General features: G+C 37.6%; 1 protein-coding gene across 2 annotated transcripts in view; it reads right to left on the reverse strand.

Moving 5' to 3' along the window:
* Positions 1–22,775, reverse strand: part of pphln1 (periphilin 1) — a 123,512-nt gene that overhangs the window by 87,071 nt on the left and 13,666 nt on the right. For both annotated transcript variants that reach the window (XM_051919691.1, XM_028810813.2), the window contains exon 3: positions 17,002–17,166. In XM_051919691.1, coding sequence (XP_051775651.1) covers positions 17,002–17,166 — 165 coding nt within the window. The remainder of the gene's footprint in view (positions 1–17,001; positions 17,167–22,775) is intronic.

The following is a 22,775-nucleotide window of genomic DNA, read 5'->3' on the forward strand; positions in this document are numbered from 1 at the left end:
TGTGGTTCAGTGATGCTCGTTCAAGAAAGATTCCTTTTAATGCGCCACTCATTCAAGAAAATGTGAGGTTTCTAAACTCTCTTGGGACCTCCCCCAATTGGACTACACGCCGAAGAGTGTCCTGAAATGCGATCACCGTATCTGTGGAAGACTGTTTATCTGTTACTGGGGCAACAGCAGGCTCACAGCTCTGCAGTGGCTCTTCACCGAAGCAAACAGAAAAGATCTCGATGGGTGATGCAAGGAACATTATAAATGCAGTTGGCCACTAACCTGGTCACGACCCTGCCTGATTGCTGTGTCTGTGTATAGGAGAGTGGCAGATCCTGCTACAATAAATAACTGTGCTGTTCCTGTTTCAAGCTGAATAAAGCTGGTTTTTCTAAGTACTGAGACTCAGCCTCGTGTTTTGGGGTGTAAGACAGGGACTTATAGCATGACCACGATCTTTTAGGATTCGCTTCTGTGGCGCCTCACTGCACTGCTGTGAGCCTGCTGTTGCCCTGCCCCAGCAACAGACAAACAATCTTCCACAGATGCGGCAATCGCGCTTCGGGACGCAATTCAGGGTGTCATTCCCGTTGGGATCCAAAAAGAGTTCAGAAACCTCACAATATGAATGAAGAAGAAGAAGAAAAGGATGATTCGGCTTCTGTTTGATAACTCTGCTGCCCACAACATGCTTCTACATTTAGATAATGTTCTCGCTGAATTCTTCCCACCCAATTGTACAGCAGTGCTTCAGCCATTGGATTTGGGCATCATTCGCACCCTGAAAGTGTATTATCGCAAGGAAATGCTGAGAAAAATTCTCGTCAGCATAACTTGTAGACAGGAGAAGATTAAAATTAACGTAAAAGAAGCTATTGAAATGATTGCAAACGCCTGGAAGCAAGTTAAAGAAAGCACTATAGTGACAAATACAGAATCTCATTACAACAAAATTTTCATTACAACAAAATATTTTTTAGGTCGCTGGCAGTTCGTTGTAACGGAATTTTACCTGTACAGTGGAACCTCGGTTTGCGAGCATAATTCGTTCCGGAAACGTGCTCGCAGTCCAAAGCACTCGTGATTCAAAGCGAATTTCCCCATAAGAAATAATGGAAACTCAGATGATTTGTTCCACAACCCAAAACTATTCATACAAAAATTATTAATACAAAATAAAAAGTAAAAATACAATAAAAAAAAATTAACCTGCAATTTACCTTTGAAAAGAATCATGGCTGGTGTGAGTGAGTTTCTAAACTTTTGTGGGATTTCACACGGAAGAGCGTCCCAAAGCAATCACAGTCTCCCAGCGCTGTAGCAGTTCGCCATAAAAGCGAATCTGAAAAGATCGCAGACATGCTATAAGCGCCTGCCATCAATGGGTGATACAAGGAACATTATAAATGCGCAGGGCACAGTATTACTTGGCCACGACCCTGCCTGACTGCTGTGTCTGTCTATAGGAGAGTGGCAGATTCCGCTACAATAAATAACCGCGCTGTTGCTGTTTCAAGCTGAATAAAGCTAGTGTTGCTAAAGTACTGAGACTCAGCTTCGTGTGTTGGGGTGCAAGACAGGGACTCGCATGTCACAGCACGCACGCACACACACACACAGTCACAATGCTGTAGTAAACAGTATACGCTCGTATGGATGTTGACTATATGAGTGAGGCACACCGACTCAGACGGAGAATAGGAGACGATTGCCCACAATCACTCAGTGAGAGAAAGAGCGAGAAGAACCACCATCTCAGTTGTGATCACATGATGCTCAGCAGACAAAGTGTATACATACTACTCGTATTGCAAGACCTCACTCGTTTATCAAGTCAAAATTTTAGCTCGACTTGCAAAACACTCATAAACCAAGTTACTCACAAATCGAGGTTCCACTGTATACATATACATTATATTATATATATATATATATATATATATATATATATATACACACACACATATACAGTATGTATGTGTATGTACACACATACATACACATACATACAGTGCATCCGGAAAGTATTCACAACGCATCACTTTTTCCACATTTTGTTATGTTACAGCCTTATTCCAAAATGGATTAAATTCATTTTTTTCCTCAGAATACTACACACAACACCCCATAATGACACGTGAAAAACGTTTCAGATTTTTGCAAACTAAAAAAAAAAACTGAGAAATCACATGTACATATGTGCACACAAGTACATATTATATATATATATATATATATATATATATATATATATATATTATACATATGGTTGAAAATAGTTTTATTGTCAAATAATGCACAGAGTACGCGACACGTGTTTCGCCCTAATTCTGGGCTCATCAGGCGTACACACTCACTGCACCCCCTCTCGGGAATCAAACCTCGGACGTCAGCGCTAGAGGCGAAGCCCCTAACGTTGTGCCATGCGTATGTGTGTGTACATATATTATATATAATATATATATATAAAAATATATATATATAAATATATATATATATATATATATAAATAAATATATATATATATATATATATATATATAAATAAATATATATATATATATATATATATATATATATATATATATATATATATATATAAATATATATATATATATATAAATATATATATATATATAAATATATATAATATATATATATATATATATATATATATATATATATATATATAAATATATAAATATATATATAAATATATAAATATATATATAAATATATAAATATATATATATATATATATAAATAATAAATATATATATATAAATATATATATATATATAAATATATAAATATATATAAATATATATATATATATATATATAAATATATATATATATATATATAAATATATAAATATATATATAAATATATATATAAATATATATATAAATAAATATATATAAATATATATATAAATAAATATATATATATATATATATATATAATATATATATATATATATATATATAAATATTATATATATATATATATATATATAAATATATATATATATATATATATATAAATATATATATATATATATATATATATAAATATATATATATATATATATATATAAATATATATATATATATATAAATATATATATATATATATATATATATATATATAAATATATATATATATATATATATATATATATATATATATATATATATATATATATAAATATATATATATATATATATATAAATATATATATATATATATATATATAAATATATATATATATATATATATATAAATATATATATATATATATATAAATATATATATATATATATATATAATATATATATATATATATATATAAATATATATATATATATATATATATAAATATATATATATATATATATATATATATAAATATATATATATATATATAAATATATATATATATATATATATATATAAATATATATATATATATATATATATATATATATATATATATATATATATACACATACATACACACATAAATACAGTGGAACCTCGGTTCACAACCATAACTCGTTCCAAAACTCTGGTCGTAATCCCCCATAGGATTGTATGTAAATACAATTAATCTGTTCCAGACCATATCAACTGTATGTAAATATATTTTTTTTTTACGTTTTTAAGCACAAATATAGTTAATTAAACCATAGAATGCACAGCGTAATAGTAAACTAAATGTAAAAACATTGAATAACACTGAGAAAACCTTGAACAACAGAGAAAACTAACACTGCAATAGTTCGCGCTATAGCGCTACCAACCGCTGGCTAAAAACACTTTTCTTTTTTTTTTAAATGAGTTTTAAGCACAGGGAAAAAAAATGAACATTTGAAAAAATCCGTAATTTAATAAACCATCAAGAAAAGTAACATTGCAACAATGCACGCTACAAACCGATCGCTGTAAACAGAAGTGAAAACAAAATCAAGCCCAGTGCATTCTTTAACTGCCTTCCTACCTTATGCGTCCAGCTCTTTGTCTCGCGCTGCCTGTGTGTCTGCGTCGGTCTCTCTCGCGCTGCCTGTGTGTCTGCGTTGGTCTCTCTCGCGCTGCCTGTGTGTCTGCGTCGGTCTCTCTCGCGCTGCCTGTGTGTCTGCGTCGGTCTCTCTCGCGCTGCCTGTGTGTCTGCGTCGGTCTCTCTCGCGCTGCCTGTGTGTCTGCGTCTCTCTCTCTCTCTCACGCTGCCTGTGTGTCTGCGTCTCTCTCTCTCTCTCTCTCACGCTGCCTGTGTGTCTGCGTCTCTCTCTCTCTCTCTCTCACGCTGCCTGTGTGTCTGCGTCTCTCTCTCTCTCTCACGCTGCCTGTGTGTCTGCGTCTCTCTCTCTCTCTCTCACGCTGCCTGTGTGTGTGTGTGTCGCGCACTCTCTCGCTCTCTCTCTCTTGCTCGCTGCACAGGAAATGCACAAGGAGAGACTGAACATGTACAAACTGAAAGGGAATCTGGCTTGTTCGTATACCAAGTGTGTGGTCGTGAACCGAGGCAAAAGTTTGGCAAACTTTTTGGTCGTAAACCGATTTGTACGTGTACCGAGACGTTCGTGAACCGAAGTTCAACTGTATATATATATATATATATATATATATATATATATATATACACACATATATACACATACATATACAGGCCTGATTGGTGGATTGCTGCAGAGATGGTTGTCCTTCTGGAAGGTTCTCCTCTCTCCACAGAGAACCTCTGGAGCTCTGACAGAGTGACCGTCGGGTTCTTGGTCACCTCTCTGACTAAGGCCCTTCTTCCCCGATCACTCAGTTTACATAGTCGGCCAGCTCTAGGAAGAGTCCTGGTGGTTTCGAACTACTTCCACTTACGGATGATGGAGGCCACTGCGCTCATTGGGACCTTCAAAGCAGCAGAAATTTTTCTGTAACCTTCCCCAGATTTGTGCCTCAAGACAATCCTGTCTCGGAGGTCTACAGACAATTCCTTTGACTTCATGCTTGGTTTGTGCTCTGACATGAACTGTCAACTGTGGGTTCTTATATAGACAGGTGTGTGCCTTTCCAAATCATGTCCAATCAACTGAATTTACCAAAGGTGGACTCCAATTAAGCTGCAGAAACATCTCAAGGATGATCAGGGGAAACAGGATGCACCTGAGCTCAATTTTGAGCTTCATGGCAAAGGCTGTGAATACTTATGTACATGTGCTTTCTCAATTTTTTTATTTTTAATAAATTTGCAAAAATCTCAAATAAACTTTTTTCACGTTGTCATTATGGGGTGTTGTGTGTAGAATTCTGGGGAAAAAAATGAATTAAATCCATTTTGGAATAAGGCTGTAACATAACAAAATGTGGAAAAAGTGATGCGCTGTGAATACTTTCCGGATGCACTGTAATTTAGTTTTTTGAAAAGTTGCTGGAATATTGTTACATTAGGCAACGGCAGCAGGTGATTGATGACTGGCAAAAAAAGACTAATCGTGACCGAAAAAGAAAACGGGCAGGAAAATCTGAGGATGTTGAATTCGCTTTGTTGCATTGGTTCAGCCAAGCTAGAAGCAGACAGCTGCCAGTTAGCGGACCGATGCTGATTAAAAATGCTAATTAGCTTGCCATTAGCTTTGGCATAGAGGGATTTAATGCTACAAATGGATGGCTGGAGCGCTGGAAGCAACGAGAAAACATCCAGTTTAAACAGCAACATGGGGAAAAAGCAGGACGCTGATGAATTTGGTGCCGAGCGCTGGATAGTTGATGTTCTTCCTGACATCATCAAAGAGTATGATGAACGTAATATCTTCAATGCTGACGAAACTGGGCTTTATGGGCATGCCATACCCGAGGCAACATTAACGTTTAAACACCATGACGCTGCTGGGACTAAAGTGCCAAAAGACAGACTGATGCTGCTACTGGCCTGTAACATGGATGGATCAGAAAAGTTGCAGCCAGTGGTAATAGGAAAAAGCAAAGAGCCAAGGTGCTTCAAAAACGTCAAGAAGCTTCCAGTGGCATACGAGGCAGATCGCAACGCCTGGATGACCAGTGAAGTTTGGCTGCAGTGGCTGAAAAAGCTGGATAATTCAATGAAGTCCAAAAGATGACAAATGGTTTTGCTGTGTGACACTGTGTGAGCATACAGTGATGATATCAGACTGACAAACATCAAGCTCGTTTTTATGCCATCCAACACAAAAAGCTTAATTCAGCCCATGGACCAAGTCATAACAGCAAATTTCAAGCGAAATTACCGATCCCTCATGCTTCGCCGTCTGATGGCTATCATGGATCAAGACGACAATGAAACAATGAGAGCAATTGAGCTGGCCCATAAGCTGAAGCTACTTGACAGTTTGTACATGCAGAAGGATGCCTGGAGTCGTGTCAGTATGTCACCAATCATTAACTGCTACAGACGGGCAAGCTTTGTGAAAGCTGTGGATGGAGATAGCACTATCCCAGTTCCGGGTGCCTCAGCAGCACTTGTGGACGATAGCAGCAGCGTGGGGCTAAAGATGCCTGATGGAATGTCAACTAATGACTTTGATCGTTTCGTTGAAATTGACAGTAATGCTCCAACAAGTACGGATAAAACAGACGAAGAGGTATGCGAAAACCTGAAGGTGTCTACTCCAGCCGCTAATCAACTAGAAGAGGGAGAGACTGGACGCGGCCGACATCGATGACGTTCAGACTACACCTGCCATGGCACGGACGTTCACTAATAAAGAGCTTGGATTTTATACGAGTCTACCTGGAGTCAACTGGCTGTGATTCGTATGAAACCTTTTATGCACTCTCCAGCCAAATTTATGACCGTCGTCTGAACCAGGCACAGACAACAATAACAGATTATTTTCATCGCGTGTGAACTAACACGGAGTAAACGACGACATTGCTTAATTGAAAATTAGCAGCTGTAGACCGGCAAGGCTGTATGTATATTACATGTACTGTAATCTAATTTGACTATATTAGACGATTAAACTATATTTGAGGCTGGTTAGTAACAATGCGTTGCGTTTATTCCTTAGCTCTAGGCACACAGTGACGCAATACATGCAAGTGCATACCTAGCATGAAGCACATGGCTCACAGTCTATTATAAGCGAATTCCGCTTATTTGCAATCTCCGCTTATCTGCAATTGGGCCTTCAGCCCCCAAACATTGCAGCTAAATGGAGTGCACTGTACATATGAAATACATATCATATGAAAAAGTTTGGGAACCCCTCTCAGCCTGCATAATAATTTACTCTACTTTAAACAAAAAAGATAACAGTGGTATGTCTTTCATTTCCTAGGAACAACCGTGTACTGGGGAGTTTTCGAACAAAGATTTTTAGTGAAGCAGCATTTAGTTGTATGAAATTAAATCAAATGTGAAAAACTAGCTGTGCAAAAATTTGGGTCCCCTTGTAATTTTGCTGATTTGAATGCATGTAACTGCTCAATGCTGATTACTTGCAACACCAAATTTGTTCGATTAGCTCGTTAAGCCTTGAAATTCATAGACAGGCGTGTCCAATCATGAGAAAAGGTATTTAAGGTGGTCAATTGCAAGTTGTGCTTCCATTTGACTCTCCTCTGAAGAGTGACAGCATGGGATCCTCAAAGCAACTCTCCAAAGATCTGAAAACAAAGATTGTTCAGTATCATGGTTTAGGGGAAGGCTACAAAAAGCTATCTCAGAGGTTTTTAACTGTCAGTTTCAACTGTAAGGAATGGAATCAGGAAATGGAAGGCCACAGGCACAGTTGCTGTTAAACCCAGGTCTAGCAGGCCAAGAAAAATACAGGAGCAACATATGCGCATGATTGTGAGAATGGTTACAGACATCCCACAGATCACCTCCAAAGACCTGCAGGAACATCTTGCTGCAGATGGTGCATCTGTACATCATTCTACAATTCAGCGCAATTTGCACAAAGAACATCTGTATGGCAGAGTGATGAGAAAGAAGCCCTTTCGGCACTCATGCCACAAACAGAGTCGCTTGTTGTGTGCAAATGCTCATTTAGACAAGCCAGATTCATTTTGGAACAAAGCGCTTTAGACTGATGAGACAAAAATGGAGTTATTTGGTCATAACAAAAAGCGCTTTGCATGGCGGAAGAAGAACACCGCATTCCAAGAAAAACCTGCTACCTACTGTCAAATTTGGTGGAGGTTCCATCATGCTGTGGGGTTGGGTGGCAAGTTCAGGGACTGGGGCCCTTGTTAAAGTGAGGGTTGGATGAATTCAACCCAATATCAACAAATTCTTCAGGATAATGTTCAAGCATCAGTCACAAAGTCGAAGTTACGCAGGGGTTGGATATTCCAACAAGACAATGACCCAAAACACAGTTTGAAATCTACAAAGGCATTCATGCAGAGGGAGAAGTACAGTGTTCTGGAATGGCCGTCACAGTCCCGACTTGAATATCATCGAAAATCTATGAGATGATTTGAAGCAGGCTGTCCATGCTCGGCAGCCATCAAATTGAATTGAACTGGAGAGATTTTTTTATGGATGAATGGTCAAAAATACCTCCATCCAGAATCCAGACACTCATCAAAGGCTGTAGGAGGCTGTTATATTTGCAAAAGGAGGCTCAACTAAATACAGTGGAACCTCAGGTCACGACCGTTATTCATTCCAAAAGTCTGGTCGTAAACCGATTTGGTCGTGAACCGAAGTAATTTCCCCCATAGGATTGTATGTAAATACAATTACAGTAATCCCTCCTCCATCGCGGGGGTTGCGTTCCAGAGCCACCCGCGAAATAGGAAAATCCGGCGAAGTAGAAAACCATATGTTTATATGGTTATTTTTAGAATGTCATGCTTGGGTCACAGATTTGCGCAGAAACACAGGAGGTTGTAGAGAGACAGGAACGTTATTCAAACACTGCAAACAAACATTTGTCTCTTTTTCAAAAGTTTAAACTGTGCTCCATGACAAGACAGAGATGACAGTTCTGTCTCACAATTAAAAGAATGCAAACATATCTTCCTTTTCAAAGGAGTGCAAAGCAAGCAATCAAAAAAAAAAATCAATACGTGCCCTTTGAGCTTTTAAGTATGCGAAGCTCCGTTCAGCATGTCCTTCAGGAAGCAGCTGCACACAGCCCCCCTGCTCACACCCCCCTACGTCAGCGCAAGAGAGAGAGAGAGAGAGAGAGGGAGAGAGAAAGTAAGCTGGATAGCTTCTCAGCCATCTGCCAATAGCGTCCCTTGTATGAAATCAACTGGGCAAACCAACTGAGGAAGCATGTACCAGAAATTAAAAGACCTATTGTCCGCAGAAACCCGCGAAGCAGCGAAAAATCTGCGATATATATTTAAATATGCTTACATATAAAATCCGCGATGGAGTGAAGCCGCGAAAGGCGAAGCGCGATATAGCGAGGGATCACTGTAATCCGTTCCAGACAGTACAAACTGTATGTAAATATATTTTTTAAAAGATTTTTAAGCACAAAAATAGATAATTATACCATATAATGCACAGCGTAATAGTAAACTAAACGTAAAAACATTGAATAACACTGAGAAAACCTTGAACAACAGAGAACACTAACATTGCATGAGTTCGTGCTATAGCGCTACGAACCGCTCGCCAAAAACAGTTTTTTTAATGAGTTTTAAGTACAGGGAAAAAAATGAACATTTGAAAAATCCGTAATTTAATAAACCACAAAGAAAAGTAACATTGCAACAATGCACGCTACGAACCGATTGCTGTAAACAGAAGAGAAGGTTAAAATCCAATAGAAAAAAGTCTTCGGTAAATACAACAAGGTTAAAACAATGCTCGAGGGGATTTGGTCTCGTCCGTTTATAGGAGATGAACGTCTGAAGCAGAGCTCCGCTAGCAGCGGCTTTATTTTCCCACGTATTTCATATTATTTAGAGGTATCCTGTATTTAACCCAACCAAAGAATTTCCACTACAATATACAACCATGAGTAACAAGAAAAGTCAGAAACAACCAGAAAAGAAACTTAAAGCCGCTTCAAAGTCTGGACAGACATCCGGCCCGAGTGCAAGGTATGGCCTCTCTGAGACGGACCTGGAACAGGCAGACGAATGCGCAGATCTCCTGGGACCCCGCTCCATTGTATCGTCTCCAGTCGAGAGTGAAAATGGGAGCGAAGGTGCTAGTGATACAGGTCGCGCTGGATCGCCAATTTCTGAGGATCATTCGAGACTAGAAAAGGCCCTGCACGATGTGCTCTCATCTACTCATCGCGAGCCCGCAACACCTGCTGTAACAGGAGCTGCATTTCCACTCGCGGAGCACGAAATCCGAAGCGAACTGTCCGAATTGAAAACTGAACTGAAAGAGATGATCGCTACACTGGCCACAGCCAAAAATGAGCTTAAGAAGGATAACAAGAATGAGCTTAAGAAATCTAACATTGAGCTTAAGAAGGATATCATTGAGATTAAAAAGGATAATAAAGACCGGGAAACGTGTCTATTTAAATGTTTTGTCGTGAACTTTAAAGGCATGTTGGAGAAATTAGAGGAACACATCGAAGAAAATAGATCCAAACTGAAAATGCTTGTTGACCAGATTAATGACGTTACAGATCAGCTGGAAGACGTTAAGCAGGCATTCACGGCTCGAGTTGAAACAGCGGAACAATTGGCGTCTAAAGCCGATGAAAAAGCCACAGCTGAGAATTCCGAATGCAAAAAACTTGGAGACAGACTTGCGGCCCTAGAAGATGGGTACAGAAGGAACAATGGAAGAATTGAGGGTATACCTGAGAAACGAGAAAGCTCAAGCCCAGTGAAATTTGCAGTAGAATTACTGTCTAAAATAATTGGAGATGATTTTAAACTCGACATTGAGATAGCAGCTGCTTATCGCACATACAGGTCAAGTACCTTTAAACCTAGGTCTTTTATCGTCCGCTTCGAGCGACTACGATGTAAGCTTGATGTGATGGCACTTCTCAGACACAAGCAAGACATTATATTTGAAAATAATCATATTCGTTATTTTCCCCGACTTCTCACCATTAACAGCTGTAAAACGTGCAGCCTACTTTGACATTAAAAAGTTGCTACGGAAAGCCGGTATCAAATACAGCCTCTTGTATACCCCCAAACTGAAAGTGGAAGTTCAAGATCAATATTATATTTTTTCAAGCAAGGAAGAAGCTGAAAAAGAATTAAAGAAGCTGTTTCCGACACTCTTTTGAAAGTTAATAAGGAGCCGTATTCTATCAAGGCATGGGAAGGACCTATCATCTGCTCTCGGACCCACTTTTAAAGAGACTGGTATTATAATTATACATCCTTTTCTTTATCTGGACATTATATGTTTATGTCTTAATTAGAGTTATAGACGTGAGTGTGGAAGTAATTAAAGTAGGTTTTTTTTTTTTTTTTTTAACATCATACTCTGGGTTTATTGCTATTTCTACTATTACATTTATACTATTACATTATACTAGGAATTACCATGTTTATCCTAGACTACTTTTAAAATCATTCCCAGGGTTCATTCTTTTTTTTATCTTAATATCTTAAAATTGCTGAAGATTATTTTAAGCTTAAAGACTATTAATGATATTTTCGGCAGATAGTATTTAGAATTCAGCTGCAATAGATATCTTTGTTTTAATTCTCTAACGCCGCTGCTGGGTGGGGTTTGTTTTGTTTTGGATGTGCTCTGTCTCTTCGTATGTCAGAGTACCGGGACATCGCGAAGTGGGATCAAGCCTCATGTGGGGAGGTAAAATGGGGGAGGGGGGATAAAGGGGGGAAAGAAGGAGAGCAGGCTATATCTAATCTATTCTTCTAATCCCTATAAGTATCAATGCAACAATAGGCTAAAATGCAATAACTCATGGGGAATCTTGAAACTAAGATTAAAACTGCCTCATTACCAGTTAAGACTATAAAATGACATTAAAAACTCAGAATCAAGGTCTCCATGATGGGACAGTTAACTTTGTGAGCTGGAATGTTAAAGGCCTGAATCACGAATTACAGAGAAAGAAAGTATGCTCTCACCTAACAGGCTTAAACGCTAAAATAGTATTTTTACAGGAGACCCACTTACTAAGCAAAGATCAGTTCAGACTACAAAAAGACTGGATTGGCCAAATGTTCCATTCTAGCTTTATAAACAAAACTAGAGGGATGGGAATTCTCATACACAGAACAGTTCCATTTGTAGCATCAGATGTAGTATCGGACCCTGAAGGGAGATATGTGATGGTCATGGGCAACTTATATAACAGTAAAATGATTTTGATAAATGTTTATGCACCCAATGTCGATGATAAGGAATTCATGCAAAATCTATTTGCATCCATTCCCAATGTGAACACTAATAAAATTATAATGGCTGGGGACTTTAATTGTGTTTTAAATCCACTCTTAGATAGGACTCCTGTGACAGGGGGGACAACATCTAATACTGCAAAGACAATTACACAGTTTTTAAATGATCACAACTTATCAGACCCCTGGAGGTTTCTTAACCCAAACTCAAGAATATATTCATTCTACTCACCAGTGCATTATAGCTACTCAAGAATTGATCATTTTTTTATAGATAATAATTTCCTGCCTACAATTAAATCATGCAAATACGACACAATTGTTATCTCCGACCATGCCCCTCTAGTCTTGGAGCTAAAATCATTAAGCCCCTCACACTCACCTCGCAGATGATACCTTAACCCTCTTCTATTGGCAGACGGGAACTGCACAGAATTTATATCCAAACAAATCAGCTTCTTCCTAGAGACAAACATGCCCGCAGAGGTTTCTGCAGGAACACTCTTCTGGGAAACTCTAAAGGCCTTCTTAAGAGGACAGATCATGTCTTTCCCACAGAAATAAATTAGAAACCAAGAAAGTGTCAGAGCTAAGAAGCGAAATTACTAGAATAAATGAAGAACAAGCCAGGCGTCCAAGTGAAGCTCTCCACAGGAAAAGGCAGGCCCTGCATACAGAACTTAACTAAAGAAACTGAACAACTTATTTATACAGTAAGTCTAGACATCATTACTATGAACACAGAGAAAAAGCTAATAAGCTATTAGCTCAACAAATTCACAAACAAGAAGTTCGCAATGCAATACCTGTAATCACCAACACGAATGGACAAGAAATTATTGACCATAAAAATATAATGCACGCATTTAGAGATTATTATAAATCCTTATATTCTACTGAGCTCAAAGAAGACAACACACAATCTAATGCATTTCTGGATACATTACAGACACCACAAATAGATGCTTTAAGTGCTGAGGAATTGGATAAACCTCCAACGCTAACAGAAATACTAGATGCTATAAAGTCACTTCAAAGCGGGAAATCAGCAGGCCCTGATGGTTACCCCGTAGAATTTTATAAGAAATTCTCCACTCAGCTAGCTCTCCTCTTATTGGCAACATTTACAGAAGCTAGAGACAACCAAATACTACCTCAAACATTTCGTCAAGCATTAATCACAGTCTTTCATAAACAAAATAATGACTTGTTACAATGTGCATCATACAGACCAATTTCACTCCTGAAAAATGATGTTAAGATACTCTCAAAAATTCTAGCTAGAAGGATGGAGAAAGTGCTGCCCTCGGTAATATCACAGGATCAAACTGGATTTATTAAAGGCCGACATCTATCTTCCAATCTCCGACGCTTGTTTAATGTTATATATTCATCAGCAAAATCAAATACCCCAGAGATATTACTATCATTAGACGCAGAAAAAGCATTTGATATGATTGAATGGAACTACCTTTTCACTGCATTGGAGAAATTTGGGTTTGGCCCGAATATTTGTGCATGGATCAAACTACTGTATACCAATCCAGAAGCCTCAGTTTGTATTAATAACATTTGTTCAGACTACTTTACGCTAGAACGTGGTAACAGACAAGGATGTCCCTTGTCGCCATTGCTGTTTGCAATCGCCACTGAACCACTGGCGGTTCACTGCCGAAATTCTTATCAGATAAAGGGGACTGTCAGAGAAGGACTGGAACAGAAAATTTCTCTATATGCAGATTATACGGTTTTATATATATCTGACCCAGAAAACACTGTCCCTGAAGTTTTAACAGCACTAACAGAATTTCAAAAGATATCTGGTCTTAAAATTAATCTGAATAAAAGTATACTCTTTCCAGTGAATTCACAAGCATATAATATTAGATTGGACCCCTACCTTTTACCATAGCAGATCAGTTTAAATACCATGGGGTAAATATCACAAGCAAACATAAAGCTCTTTATCAACAAAATTTTGCCATCTGTATTAAAAAAATTAAGCAAGACTTGCATAGATGGTCAACCCTTCATCTCACTCTAGCCGGAAGAATGAACATTGTTAAGATGAATATCCTTCCTAAACTTCTTTTTTTATTTCAAAACATTCCAATATATATCAATAAATCGTTTTTTTAAAACAGTTAGATTCAACAATAACCTTATTCATTTGGAACTCAAAACACCCACGTATCCGAAGAGCGACCCTACAAAGACCTCAGGCAGAAGGTAACATGGCTTTACCTAATTTTCAGTTTTATTACTGTGCAGCAAACATTCAATAGAAGTAAAATCCTGTAGTACAGTAATCCCTCCTCCATCGCGGGGGTTGCGTTCCAGAGCCACCCGCAAAATAAGAAAATCCGCGAAGTAGAAACCATATGTTTATATGGTTATTTTTATATTGTCCTGCTTGGGTCACAGATTTGCGCAGAAACACAGGAGGTTGTAGAGAGACAGGAACGTTATTCAAACACTGCAAACAAACATTTGTCTCTTTTTCAAAAGTTTAAACTGTGCTCCATGACAAGACAGACATGACAGTTCCATCTCACAATTAAAAGAATGCAAACATATCTTCCTCTTCAAAGAAGTGCGTGTCAGGAGCACAGAATGTCACATAGATAGAGAAAACAATCTCTAGCAAACAAATCAATAGGGCTGTTTGGCTTTTAAGTATGCGAAGCACTGCGGCACAAAGCTGTTGAAGGCGGCAGCTCACACCCCCTCGTCAGGAGCAGGGAGAGAGAGAGAGAGAGAGATAGACAGAGTTTGTTTTTCAGTCAAAAATCAATACGTGCCCTTCGAGCTTTTAAGTATGCGAAGCACCGTGCAGCATGTCGTTTCAGGAAGCAGCTGCACAAAAGATAGCAACGTGAAGATAATCTTTCAGCATTTTTAGACGAGCGTCCGTATCGTCTAGGTGTGTGAACAGCCCCTCTGCTCAATCCCCCTACGTCAGGATCAGAGAAAGTCAGCGCAAGAGAGACAGAGAAAAGTAAGTTGGGTAGCTTCTCAGCCATCTGCCAATAGCGTCCCTTGTATGAAATCAACTGGGCAAACCAACTGAGGAAGCATGTACCAGAAATTAAAAGACCCATTGTCCACAGAAATCCGCGAACCAGCAAAAAATCTGCGATATATATTTAAATATGCTTACATATAAAATCCGCGATGGAGTGAAGCCGCGAAAGGCGAAGCGCGATATAGCGAGGGATCACTGTACTTCTTTATACTCCCTGCTCTGCTCTCCAATAAATGCAAGTTATCACAAATATACTAATAACCCAATTGTGCTTTACTCACTCAGAATATGGAACCAACTTAGAAAGCATTTTTAGATGGAAAATCTTTTATCTGTGGCACCTCTGCAAGAGAACCACCTCTTTCAACCCTCGCAAACATATCCAGTTTTCAATACCTGGAAAAGTTTTGGGAATAAAATGCTCAGAGATCTTTATATAGACAACATATTTGCATCTTTTGAACAATTACGTTCAAAATTCAACCTCCCAGCTACACATTTCTTTCACTATCTTCAAATTAGAAATTTTTAAGTGCCTTTCAGACAGCCTTGGGGTCACAATCCCTCCTAACCCATTAACAGCTGGGTTCGGTGTTCTTCCTGACGAACTTGAAGTGGAGAAGGACAAGCAAACGGTGATTGCATTCACTACACTTTTGGCACGCAGACTTATTCTGTTAAATTGGAAGAATCCTAACTCTCCTTTGATAAGTCAGTGGGAAACCAATGTTTTATATTATTTGAAATTGGAAAAAATCAAATTCTCAGTTAGAGGATCTGTACAAAATTTTTTCAAAACCTGGCAGGATTTAATCAATATTATTTTAGAATAAGAGAAATAACTATTATCGCATTTAATTCCCTTCTCCATCTCTTATTTGCCTATATATTCATTTCTCCCTTTCTTTTATTTATTGTTGCCTTATTAAAAAGCCCTAAGCAATTCTCCTTTGGCTTAGCTCTCCTTCTCAGGGGTGGGGTTTGATTTGTCTTCAATTTTGTTTGGTTATAAATTGATCTATTTGTATGGAATGATAACAATAAAAATTAATAAATAAATTAAAAAAAAAAAAAAACAATGCTCGAATCAGTCTCTTTAAAACCAAGCCCGGTGCATTCTTTAACTGCCTTCTCGGCCTTATGCAGCCATCAATCTCGATCTCTCTCTCTCTATAACCCCACCCCCCTCCCCCCAGGGAGAGACTGAACATGTGCGGAAATCATCGGCGCACATAAACTGAAAGGGAAACTGGCTTGTTAGTATACAGAGTGTGTGGTCGTGAACAGATGCAAAAGTTTGGCTAACTTTTTGGTCATAACCCGATTTGTACGTGGTCAGAGACGTTCATGAACCAAGGTTCCACTGTATTGATGTCATCTCTCTGTTGGGGTGCCCAAATTTATGCACCTGTCTAATTTTGTTATGATGTATATTGCATATTTTCTGTTAATCCAATAAACTTAATGTCACTGCTGAAATAATACTGTTTCCATAAGGCATGTCATATATTTAAAGGAAGTTGCTACTTTGAAAGCTCAGCCAATGATAAACAAAAATCTAAAGAATTAAGAAGGGTTCCCAAACTTTTGCATATGACTGCATACATACACATACATATACACATACACATACTAACTATATGACACTAAGTTATTTGTAAACTTAAAATTTCAAATTTAAAACATGCATACCCATCTGTGGCCAGGTCCGCTCCTTCGATGATTTCCAAAATTCTGATTATCCCCATAGTTCCTGTGTTCATCATCGTACCCATAATCCCTGCCATAGCTGCCTTCACTTGGTCTATTGAACTGAGATTTCCTTGGAACAAGATTCACAATGCGCTGATATGACCCCTTTAAAAAAACAAAATTTAACATTATTTCAAAACTTCTTAATACTAAATTCATCTCTAACAAAGGGACATTATTAAATAAATGGTAATATATTATTCCTCATTAAAAAAGAATCATCAGTATCAAATGTTTTCCATATACAGGGCATAAATGGGTATAATAAAGAAAAACACCCTATCAGCATTTTAATGTTTATTTTCACACTTTTAACATACACCTCAACCTCCCAACATGCAGGTGGGATGAGTCTGTAGGATAATGGAATATCTGTCAGGTAGACCATAGTTTGTGAGACTCAAGGACTATGTTTCAGATACAGATTTTAGCAACATTGAAGCACCACAAGGAACAATCCTGTATACTTTTCTCTTCTTTCTGCACACCTCCTATTACAAATACAACACCAGATCATGTCACTTGCAGAAACTGCACTTATGGTGTATACTGATAAAGGGGATGAGACAGAGTATAGGAGTCAGGTGAAGAAGTTAATTTCTTGGAGAAAAGAGAATTGTCAGCATCTTAACATAAGCAAAAACAAGAAACTGGTTATTTATTGAGATTCGCCATCGCAAAGAGCCTCTATGTTGGGTCACTATTCAAGAAGTAGATGTAGATGTAGTCCACTCCTACAAGTACTTGGGGTCCACAGTAATGACAGGTTGGACTGGTCTTGAATCACATAGGAACAATACAAGAAAGGGTAGAGCAGGCTCTTTTTCCTTAGGAGACTACGTTCATTTAATGTGGGAAGTGAATCTTCTATAACTCTCTGATGGCCAGAGCGATTTTCTATGCTGTGAAGTGCTGGGTTGGTAATATCACTTATAGGATGCACTCTTTACCACGTGGAGGTAGTAGCTGAAGAGAGAATTAAAACAAAACCGAGTGTCATTATAAACAATGCTGCAAATCCTCTCTCTGACCCAACAGCACCAAATACTTTCAGCAGAAGTGTGTCAAGAAACACGCTCCTCTATACTAACAGCAATATGTCTGCATAATGCCTCACTGTGATTGTGACAGTTAAGTCAGAACTTTTCTTTCTCTTTAACTTTCTTGCTTTATAGTAATTCTGGTGTATGTGCTGACCGAAGTGTATGTGCATATTTATTTACTTATCTGCCTATTTATGCATTTATTTATTAATTTAAAAGAGCTTTGGTAAAAAGCGAAACTTCCCTCAGGTGGCAAATATAGTTCTATCTACTGTATCTAATAATAAGCTCACTACTTAGCAGGTGAATGAAGGGAACCACAATGAATAAACTGAAACAAATTCTGCCTGAATATTACGTGAGTAATAATTGGAGGAAAAAAATTACTTAAAATCATCAGCATATAAAACCTAAAAATTTGAATATGAATACATAGCAGCCATCAATAAAGGTAAAGAACCATACTGTGCACTATGGATTTTGTCACCCTTTTTCAAATACCAGGTAAGCAGCTAGATTAGCAGCTGGTATTTAACTGTGTAGTAATAACTGTTGCTTGCAATTTCCAAATTCTAAATTATGCCTCTTCCAATTCTGTGAGGTACTGTGTCACTACTGGACACTACAGAACGTTTACATTTAGTGTCGACGTACTACAGTACCCCAGAGTTTAAATAACAACAAAGAAATAACATTTTTTCACTGTGATTTTTTTTTTTAATAGGTCTGGAACATTTTTCTGTAAATTTAATAAAATTTATGCATTTTTGTCGATATTTCCTTTGCATACATTTTCAGTCTAATTTTCAACTTGCATACAAAATCAGATTTCAAATGTCATCAGGAAGAGAACTTAATCCGAAGGCTATCTACATACATTATTTATATATTGAAATCATATTAAAACCTTAGCAGGATTTTCAATTTAACAAAATCAATTCTAGCTAATGTAAGGAGTAGAGAAGCTTCATGCTTTCCGAAAGGTTACAAAAATGAGATTAAAATACATTTTTATTTTATGAAACAGTGACTTCAAGAAATTTGGACTGTTGTGAGATAAGAGAATAACAATCTGGAGAAAGCTGAAGTGGAAAAACATTTACTTGGAATAATATGTACTATACGTAACTTGACTAAAAGCATAAGAATTTATTCAAGTCAAAGTTATTTCTTCACATTCATGGTATACATTAATTTGGCAATTGAAACAGTGTTCTAAAGTGAACCCGCCATCCCAATTTATAAAATACCACACCTGTTCTTATAGTTTAAAATGGGGCACCAATCCAAACATGAAGGCTAAAGGCTTAAAATTTTACTAAAAACAATGATGTACATCTTGAGATTGTACATATTTTAAAATATCAGTGCCATTTTGGGAAAAAAAACATCTTTGTGATATTCAGCCATTTTAAAAGAACACCAGCTGTCTGTTACAACTCTTTGCTCATCTTTCTCCATGACACCCTTTCAGTCCCAGGGTGTGGTTTCCTCTACTATATTCTTTTCACCTCGAAAAATCCTTTATATTATTGAATTTTGCTGCTGAAGTATGAATTACTGTCTCAGTTTTGAAGACAAGACAGTTTTCAAGGGGGGGTGGGGTGGGGGGGGAAACATGCTGCTTACTACCACTCACAGCCTTTAACTTCAAGTGTTGTAAAAAGTCATGTAGAAATAAAAAAAAAAAAAAAAAAAAAAAAAAAAAAAAAAAAAAAAAAAAAAAACTGTAGCCACTCTTATTTCAGTCATGGACTAAGGAAAGCATCATGCTGCTTCGGGGTTACTGTGGAAATGCAGAAACTACTGAAGTGCATCATATTACAAGGGACTGCACCAACAGCAGTACTTGTTAATGCTATAAAAGAAATTAAAATCATTCATAGGTTAATTTAAAATTGCTACAAACCACAACTACATCATATTGTGGGCTTAAATAAAAATCTACCAAAAGAAACAATGAAAATTACTTCTTGCTTTTACTCACAAAAAACTATCCTTAGGTCATTCTTTCTGCCACATTCTCAGCACAATAGACTCTGAATGCACTAAAAAAATTCAACAATTAGTTTGTGACACTGCATTCTATTTTACTGAATCTTAGCTCTATCATATACTCCGTCTTTTTCCATTTCCTCATGTGTCGTTTTATTTGCATGCACAAGAGCCCCCGAAAAAAATTGTATTCTACTAGGTCTTGATTGGCATTGTGAACTTAGTAACAACACAAAGGTTTTGGCTCTTTCAATATTCTAAGACTTTGATTAAAAATTGTACTATAAGCAGTTATTAATATTGTCACATTTATAAAGTACAATGCAATTCTTCTATGTACGCTTAACTAACATGCACTATGTTGCAACTCCCCAGCGGGATGAATCTCACTCCATATGCTATGTAAAAATAGCAAAAGAATACAATAGACCCAAAGTAGCCTACATCACAACCCACAATCCCCTTGCCCCTTAATTCCATGTTCATTATTTCAGATAGGTAAATTGATATAAGGTCACCAGAAATGGCATTACAATGTTGCACAAGTTCCCACATGGAGAAAACATAAGATGGCAGAAAGTGGAGGAAAAAGCCAAGGGTAAAAAGTACTGTGGCTGAAAAAGTGCCATGTAATGGCATACTCACAGATGTATGAAAACATGACAAGTCAAAAAAACTGAGTCTGGAACTGCCATTAAAGCAGTATGTCTATATACATTGATCAGCCACAACATTAAAACCGCCCACCTAATACAAGTCACACTTATGCTATCAAAACAGCTCTGACCAGTAGAGGCAAGGACTCCACAAGACCTCTGAAGGTTTCCTGTGGTATCTGGCACAAAAATATTAGCAGCAGATCTTTTAAGTCTTGTAACTGGCAAGGTGGGTCCCTTATGGATTGGAATTGTTTTTTCAGCAAATCTCACAGATATTCAATCTGATTGAGATCTGGGGAATTTGTGGGGCAGGTTAACACCTTCAATTCTTTGTCATGTTCCTCAAACCATTTTTGCAGGATGTAGCAATACCATTTCCATGAAGGGGTGTATTTTGTCTACAACAATCTTTATATAGGTGGTACGTGTCAAAGTAACATGTACATTAACGCCAGGACCCAAAGTTTCCCAGCAGAAAATTGCCAGGAGCATAACACTGCCTTCGCCGGCTTGCCTTCTTCCCATAGTGCATCCAGCTGACATCTCTTCCTCAAGTAAATGACGAACACACACCCTGATACCCACATGATCTAAAAAAAAGAATGTGATTATCAAACTAAGCCACCTTCTTCCACTACTCCATGGTCAAGTTTTGATCCTCACGTGCCCATTGTAGACACTTTGTTTGTGGACAGGGTCAGCATGGCACTCTGACTGGTCTGTGGCTACAGAGCCCCATTTGCAGCAAGCTCTGATGCACTGTGTTTTGACTCCTATCTCTGTTTTCTCATTACATTTTTCAATACTTTGTGCTGCAGTAGCTCTTTTGTGGGATTGGAACAGACAGGCTAGTCTTCGCTCCCATTGTTCATCAATGAGCCTTGGGCACCCATGACCCTGTCACCAATTCAATGGATGTCCCTCCTTGAACTAAGTACTAACAAATGCATACCAGGAACACCCAACAAGACCTGTCGTTTTAGAAATACTCTGACCCAGTTGTCTATCATAATACAGTCCTTGTCAAAGTCACTCTGATCCTTACGTTTGCCCATTTTTCCTGCTTCCAACACATCACCTTCAAGAACGGACTCCTCACTTGTTGCTTTAAATAGCCCACCCCTACACAGGTGCCACTGTGCCAAGATAATCAAAAGTCATTCACTTCAACTGTCAGTGGCTTTAATGTTGTGGCTAATGGGTGATTCACTAGGTATGTCAGCACTGCATCTAAAAAATGTGGATGCAAGTGTCAGTAGTCTTTGCGCCCTAAGAACCAAGTTGTCTGAACTATTCTATAACATTTCAGTAATTACTTAGCTTTCCGATGCTGATCTTTGTGATCATAAAATATGACATTACGATAGCAATTGACAAAAAGAATTCACAATTAATTGCAGAATTATGGTATTTTAGGGTACCTGTAAAGTGTCTCTTTCTCTTGCATGATTTGGCTCAAAAACAAATCAGCAGATAGTCATCTCATAACAGGCTCAATTTTTGAGTCTGGTACATTTCCATCCAGCCGATTTAGCTCTAGACTGTCCTCAAGAAACTGTAGCACACAGACACACACCCATTATCGACATATCAATGTTTTCAGTACCAGGGGACCCTAAAATATCAACATCCATCAAAAACCACGATTTTTGATGAATCTAAAGCTTTCGCTCCTTGCCCCATGGATGATAGGTTATGGTGGAGAGGACACAAAGAAAAAATATGATTGAGCACACACTGCATAAGAAAAAAAAATACAATTTGAGTATTCATCTACCAACAGCACTAGCACACATTGTGAATCAAGTACCATCAAAATAGATCAGCAGCAGATACATACTCAATTTCATACAATACAGACAGCTGTCGGTTTTAAATGTTTTGTAAACACTTCTGATTCTTATTACACAGAGGTGTTATTTTCAGACAGGGGAGAGAAAGCACAAAGCATTTAACTTCTGCACTGAAATATTGCAAACTTACCCCTCTTCCTGCATGCTTACTTAGTTTTATACAA

Source organism: Erpetoichthys calabaricus, chromosome 1 (genome assembly GCF_900747795.2).
Source record: "Erpetoichthys calabaricus chromosome 1, fErpCal1.3, whole genome shotgun sequence".
NCBI classification, from domain to species: Eukaryota; Metazoa; Chordata; class Cladistia; order Polypteriformes; family Polypteridae; genus Erpetoichthys; species Erpetoichthys calabaricus.